Below are 6,718 nucleotides of genomic sequence, written 5' to 3' on the forward strand. Positions count from 1 at the left end.
GCACAGGGCGTGCCCCTCCCCGGCACCCTTCCTCAGGACCCACGAGGCCTCGGCCGTTCTGGCCTCGCTGGGTGCACAGGCCTCAGCACCCACCCCGCTCGGCCCATCGCCTCTCCCTTGGCCACGCGCCCCTCACCAGCTGAAGCACTCGGCCTGGGTGTCCCCAGCACCACCCTCCCTGCCACCACGGGGCGAGGCGCCAGCTGTGCACCCAGCACAGGCGCACACTCTGCTGGCCCGTGAACATCCCCCAGGGAGCCTGGGGGCCGGGGTCCCGCCCCACAGAGCAGCAGTGCTGGGGTGGTGCCCAGGGCTGGGAGCCATCGGGCCCTGCCTTCCAGCGGACAGACCCTGGAGGGAACCCCTGAGCTCACTGCCCGGCTCGGTTCTCAAGCACACGCAGAGCCCGCAGGAAGACAGCAGCCCTGGGACCCGGGAAAGGGCCACTCTGAGGGACGCTCGCCTGCGGGTGGGCTGCGGCGAGGAGGCGCTGCCGAGGCTGCCGGGCACACACGGCAATGCCAGGGGGGCCGAGCCAAGGCAGCAGCCGGAGCCCCCACTGTGGTGACCGGGAAGGGAAGGGGCCCGGCTGGGAGAGCCCTCCCTGCAGGACACGGGAGCTGCCGCAGGCAGGCGCCATCCCTCCCCTCTCTGTCCAGGCGCCAGCTCCCTGGGTCCCCTCGGGCCGAGAACCGGGGACCCCTGCCACACTTCCCTGGGAGAGGGCCCGCAGGACCAGACTGGAGGGTCAGCCCCACGCCTCCTTTCAACCACACCAGCGATCAGCGCCTGGCTCCGAGCCCACGCTCACAGGGCTGCAGGCCGATGGGCTGCATGTGGGTGGGAGCCCATCTCTCCATCCAGGGCCCCCGGGTCCCCCTTTGGCCCAGCTTCCTGCCTGCCCAGTGTGTACAGGCGCCGGCTCAGAAGGGGGTACACTCAGCACAGTGCTCATGCTCACTCTGGCCGCTGCTCTCTCCCCACAGGCGTCCAAGTCCTGGATGAGAAGCTTGGCAACGTGTGACAAAGCCACAACGTGTGACTGCCCGCAACTCCGCTCCAGCAGTCCTGGGAAGCCCCCCTGGGGAAGCCACCCAGGAAGAACACACAGACCCTGGGGAGGGAGGAGGAGAGTAGAAAATCAATGCAACCCAAAGCCAGTTCTTTGCAAAGAGCAATAAGATCGACAGACTTCTCGCAGAAGAGACACGGGGAAGAGAGGACACAGACAGCACCAGCACCTGAGAGAAGGGGGGACCCGCTGCAGACCCTGCGGCCCTGGGGAGGGCAGCAGGGGAACCGTGCCCGCCACCCTCCCTGTGGACACTTGCAACTCAGGCCAAGTGGACCAAACCTCCAGACCGCAGACTTGCCCAGGGGACAGGGACCACCGAAACCATAACCTGCCGCCTACAACCACAGAACAACAGAACCTTCTATAGTTAAGAACCTTCTGACAAAGAAACCTTGGCCCAGGTGGCTACACTGTGAACCCTACAGACAGTCAAGGAAAAATAACACCAATTCCACACAGTCTCTTCCAGAAAAGAGAAGAGAGGGGGCATCTCACAAGTCACTCCCTGAGGCTCATGGCCTTGGTATCAAAACCAAAGGCCTTACAAGAAAACTACAGACCCACACCCACATGAACACAAACTTAAAGACCCTCAACAAAATATCAGCAGATCGGACCCAGCAACACAGCCAGGGGCGTTCACCCCAGGAACTCGAGGCACACTGGCACACTACGGAGGAAAAACACACAGCTGCACCAGTTGACACAGGAAAAGCACCCGAAAAGATTCCACACCCGCTCACGATAAACTCTCAGCCAAGGAGGAGTCGAAGGGAAGGTCCTCAGCTTCACAGGTGAAGAACAGGAGCCCATGCCCCAGCGCACACTGGGCCGAACGGGGCGCAAGAGCTGCCGGACGAGGAGGCGGCACGGAGGAGAAACGCAGGAAGAAGTCAGACGGCCCCGTTTGCAGACGACATGACCGTCCCCGTGGAAAATCCCAACGAATCTGCAAAAACACCGACAACCGACAAGTGTAGCACGCCAACAACAGGGGTCCGCCACATCTCTACACACGGGCAATGAGACCCTCGGAGCAAAACTCTATTTATTTTTAGAGAGAGGGAGAGAAACACCAGTGTGTGAGAGTGATACACTGATCGGCTGCCACTCGCAACCAGGACCTGGCCCGCAGCCCCGGTGCACGCCCTGACCGGGAACCGAACGAGCGGCCTCCCGGTTCTCAGGCCGGCGCCCAGTCCACTGAGCCACATCAGCCAGGGCTGACATGAAATTTTCAAAAACGTCGTTCGGACAGTTCTGCGTGGACCTTAGGTGGCTGTCTGAAGATGCACAGGAGCTCTGGGCTGAAGCTGTAAACACTGACGAGACAGCAGAGGGGACGAAAGCGTGTTCGTGGAAGAACGTCAAATCACCCAAGATTTACCCGCAGGGTTAACACAGTTCCAACCCAAGCCCCACTGTGTGTGTTTGTAAACCTACAGAACCTTATTGTACGAAGAGCAAAGTTGGAGGACTCGGGACGTCTGATTTCAAGGCTTAGGATAACGTGCAGGAAGCCGCCAGTGTTTGAGGACAAAGGCCTGGCACTGGGGCCAAGGGGACAGAACTGGGGGCCCAGTAACAGGCCCCGCAAACATGGCCCAGTGTCCACTGCCACAGGAACAAAAGCGAGTCCAGAAAGGGCAGTCCCGCAGCAAAAGGTGCTGGAACTGGACGTCCACCTGCACAAGTGAGCCTCTGCCCGCACGTCACACCTCACACCAAGTACACTCAGAGTGGTCGCAGATCTTAATGCAAACCATAGAAGAATAAAAGTTCCAGAAGAAAAACAGGGTGACGTGGGGCCGGGATGTGCACAACAAGTACCGCCCGTGAAAGAAAATGAAAACGATCCACTGGGCTGCATCAAAATGTCAAACTCGGCCAAGACGTGAAACTTCTGCTCTACCAACCACACAGCCAACAAAGGAGTTGTCACTAAAACACGTAGTAAAGACCGCTCCTAACTGCCACAAAACCAACCACCCAAACAGGATATGAGCACGAGACCCGGACAGACGCTGCGGCAGGGGACTGAGCCGGCTGTTCAGCATCACGAATGCGCGCCCCCAGCACTGAGGCGGGAACTCCGGGCGCCTAGAGGAGGTGCGGCCGCGGGGAAGCCCGTGGTCAGTCCGCGCGAAGTTAAACCTGCAGCGACCCGCGACCCGCGGCACCGAGACCTTACCCCCGGGAACCACCTGGCGAAGAGAAAGCGTCCGTCCACCCAGGAACCCTCCCACGACGTTGTCAGCAGTCCTAGTAGGGGCACCCAACCTGGCGACCGCCGGAAGTGTCCACCGGAGCGCGGTGGCCCCGCTCCGACGGACGCTGCCGAGCCGCACACCCAGCGCAAGCAACGCCACCTCCCCGGAGACCCCCGAGACCCCGGCGGGAACAGACACCGCCCCTCGAGGTGGCGGACGCTGCGGCCCCCGTGCTCCGCGGCACCGCTGGGGCCCGGTCGGTCGGGCGCGAGAGAGCGACGGCACGGCGGCCCTTCCTGCCGGTCCCACCCGGTAACTCGGAGACCAGCGTGGCTGCAAGGTAGTCCCGGGAGAGGACACGCCGCGGTCCCCGGCCCTGGCCGCGGCCCCCGACCGCAGCCGCCGCACACCGCCGCCCCGCCCCCCGTCGGAAATTCGGTTACGACCCAAAGTCGAGCCTGCAGAGCTCGCGGCTCCCCCGGCCCCGATCCCGGCCCCAGACCCACCGTCCAGCGACACGAACTGGCCCACGGCCGATGAGCCGCCGCCGCTACTCTCCACGAACTGCACCTCGGAGACGATGATGTTGTCCTCGAGCACAGAGCCGCAGCCAGTGCACACGGCATCGCCGCGCGCCGCGTCCAGCTCAATGTCCGTGCCGCCGCAGCCGCGGCACACTCGGCCCGTCATGTTGGCGGCACCAGGGGCCAGGCCCGCCGCTCCGGTCGCTCGGCCCGCCGCTCCGCCGCCGCGCCCGCACCCGGACTCTCGCGAGGCCTCGCCGCCTCCGCTGCGCCCGCCGATTCGCAGCGGCAGATTCGCCGCACCCCCCAGCAACGTCTGCTCCTTCGGGACGAAGACAAGCAGCAGGGCCAACGCGGAGATGCGACGACTCGAACCGGCGACTTCCAAGTCCCCGCAGGGCCACAGAATCCCGCCACCACAAACCAGCAAGTCTCGCGGGCCGCGCGAGGGCCTCCGAGCCGGGGGCGGGGCTTGAGGGGCTCAGGGGGAAAGTGAGTGAGGCCTGTGACTGGTCCGGGGGCTGTGGGTGGGGCTCAGGGGCGGGGCCGGATTGGTGGGCCGGGCCCGGAGCGGCGAGCGTGGCCTGTGACTGGCCCACAAGCTGTAGACAGAGCCCGGGGGCGGGGCCGGACTGGTGCGCGGGTCCCGGGGCGGGGTTGAGAAGCGGGTCCTAGGCACTGGTCGGAGGTGGAGACCTAAGCCCGGGGCCGCCCGCCCTCCCTCTGCACTATTGGCTGGTCCCCGCAGCGAACCCGGACTCCAGACCTGTGCGTGCCTTGCCCCGGCATCCCCTCGCGCGCCGCGCTTCTGCTGTCTGTCTCCCCCGGACTCCCGCCACCCGTGCCCGTCACACTTCTTTTTGAAGTAGTGGAGACGCGGGAAGGGGACGACGGGTCAGGCCTGGCGTCTTTAGTTTTTTTTTTTTTTCATTTTTAAAACTTATGTGTCGATGTTTAGAGAGAGAGGAAAAGAGAAAGGAGCTGATTTGTTGTTGCACTTACTAGGCACTCATGGGTTGCTTCTTGTGTGCGTTCTGACCAGGATCGAACCCGCGACCTTGCGGTGTGGGTGAGCTCTGACCGAGTCACCGTGACAATCACATTTTGTGTCCCGCCGCCCCCTCCCGCGCACGCGTGCCGTTCTCAGACGCCCCGACACCCATGGCGAGCGTGGGAATGATCCTAAAAAGAAATGTGCGAGACTGCATTTTTGACAGGAGCTCGAACTAAATCAGAAAGCGGCAAAGTTATAAATACACTCTCCACGCTGCAGTCGCAAAGTCGATTTAAGCCCCTTCCTAGGACAGTGAGGTGTTCAGGTAACTTGAGGAGCTGACCCTGAAGTCACGTGCAAGCGTTGATCTGCTGGAGCCGGGAACGTTGTAAAAGAAAGCAGAAAGCTCGCCGAGAGCAGGGGCCGGCCAGCACCGGCGCAGCGATGCAGGCCCGATGGGAGGCTGGACGTCGGCCTCCTTGCAGGGAGCTCTGCGGACCACGGAGGCTTTCCTCCTCCCCGTCCCCGGGGAGAGAGAAGTGGGCTGTCGCCCCCGCTGGGCCTGACGGGGGCGCCAGGGAGCCACACGGGAGAGGGGCGCCGGGAAGAGGGAGCCCGCCCTCTCCGCCCTGGGTGGGCGAGCAACTGGAATCCACAGGGCCAGGAGGAGCCCCCGAGGTGAGGACGGTGAGAGAGGGTGTGGGCGGCCCCACCAGCATCCCGAGTGTGGGGTGGGCAAGCTCCCCAGCTGCCTTCGGAGGTGGGAGCGGCGGGGTGGGGGGGGCCGGAGGGGGCGGGAGGCACTGCAGGTGGTACCCAGTGTGGGACTGGAGGCTGGCAGTCACTATCTTGAGCACTTTAGGGACCTCGTTCTGCTACCTTCTTGCTTCCATCATTTCTCTCCAAAACGTGTTTTGTATCTTTTTGTTGCACTTTGAAGACAAAGTACCGTTTTTTTTTCCCTGGATGCCTTTAACACTTCTGTTTTTAGCAGGTTGGCTAGGATGTTCCTGGGTGATTTTCTTTGATTGGATTGGCCAAAAAGTCTGTTTAGTTTTTTCCGTAAAATAAGACACCTTTATCATTTTCACCAGTAACTTTATCGATACGGATGTTTTGAGTATGTTAGGTATCTCCCGCTGTTGGCTTCTAGTGGGGAGAGGCCAGGGGTGCTGCTAAACACCTTCCAAAGCACAGACAGCCCCACAGCAAGGAATTACTTGGCAAAAATGTCAAAAGTACCCAGAAACTTCGCAAACGGCTTTTGACACATTTGATCAGGCACAGCACCTTCTCCCTACACTGCACAAATCTTTTTTTGGCATTTCATTTTTGTTTTTACTTTTCTTTTTTAAGATTTTATTTATTTATTTTTAGAGAGCGGGGAAGGGAAGGAGAGAGGGAGAGAAGCATCCGTGTGGTTGCCTCTCTTGCGCCCCTACTGGGGACCTGGCCCACAACCCAGGCGTGTGCCCTGACTGGGAGTTGAAATGATGACCTTTTGGTTCATAGTCAGGCACTCAATCCACTGAGCCGCACCAGCCAGGGCTGTTTTTACCTTTCTTGAACTAATAAAGCATAATACACCAACAATGTTGCATATCTTCTTCCATCTTCAATATTAAAATAGCTGTACAGAAAGTCAACAGTTTTTTTAATGCACGCTGATGACAGCTGTCACAATACAATCTAATAATTGTTTTGATGAAGTAACACAACTAAGCACTACTAGAGCAATTCTAAGGAAAAAACATAACAGACTTTTTGGCCAACCCAATACTTATGCTAATTAAATTCACCTGTGGCCCTCCCTGGCTGGTGTAGCTCAGTGGACTGAGTACCAGCCTGCGAACCAAAGGGTCACCAGTTCGATTCCCAGTCAGGACACATGCCTGGGTTGTGGACCAGGTCCCCA

General features: G+C 60.4%; 1 protein-coding gene across 1 annotated transcript in view; it reads right to left on the minus strand.

The window, feature by feature from the left end:
* Positions 1-4,256, minus strand: part of BRF1 (BRF1 RNA polymerase III transcription initiation factor subunit) — a 40,733-nt gene extending 36,477 nt beyond the window's left edge. The window contains exon 1 of the mRNA XM_045822220.1: positions 3,792-4,256. Coding sequence (XP_045678176.1) covers positions 3,792-3,975 — 184 coding nt within the window. The 5' untranslated portion in view covers positions 3,976-4,256. The remainder of the gene's footprint in view (positions 1-3,791) is intronic.
* Positions 4,257-6,718: the final 2,462 nt, after the last annotated feature.

The sequence above is a fragment of the Phyllostomus hastatus genome, unplaced genomic scaffold (assembly GCF_019186645.2).
Source record: "Phyllostomus hastatus isolate PE091 unplaced genomic scaffold, TTU_PhHast_1.1 phas_scaffold_501, whole genome shotgun sequence".
Lineage (NCBI taxonomy): Eukaryota > Metazoa > Chordata > Mammalia > Chiroptera > Phyllostomidae > Phyllostomus > Phyllostomus hastatus.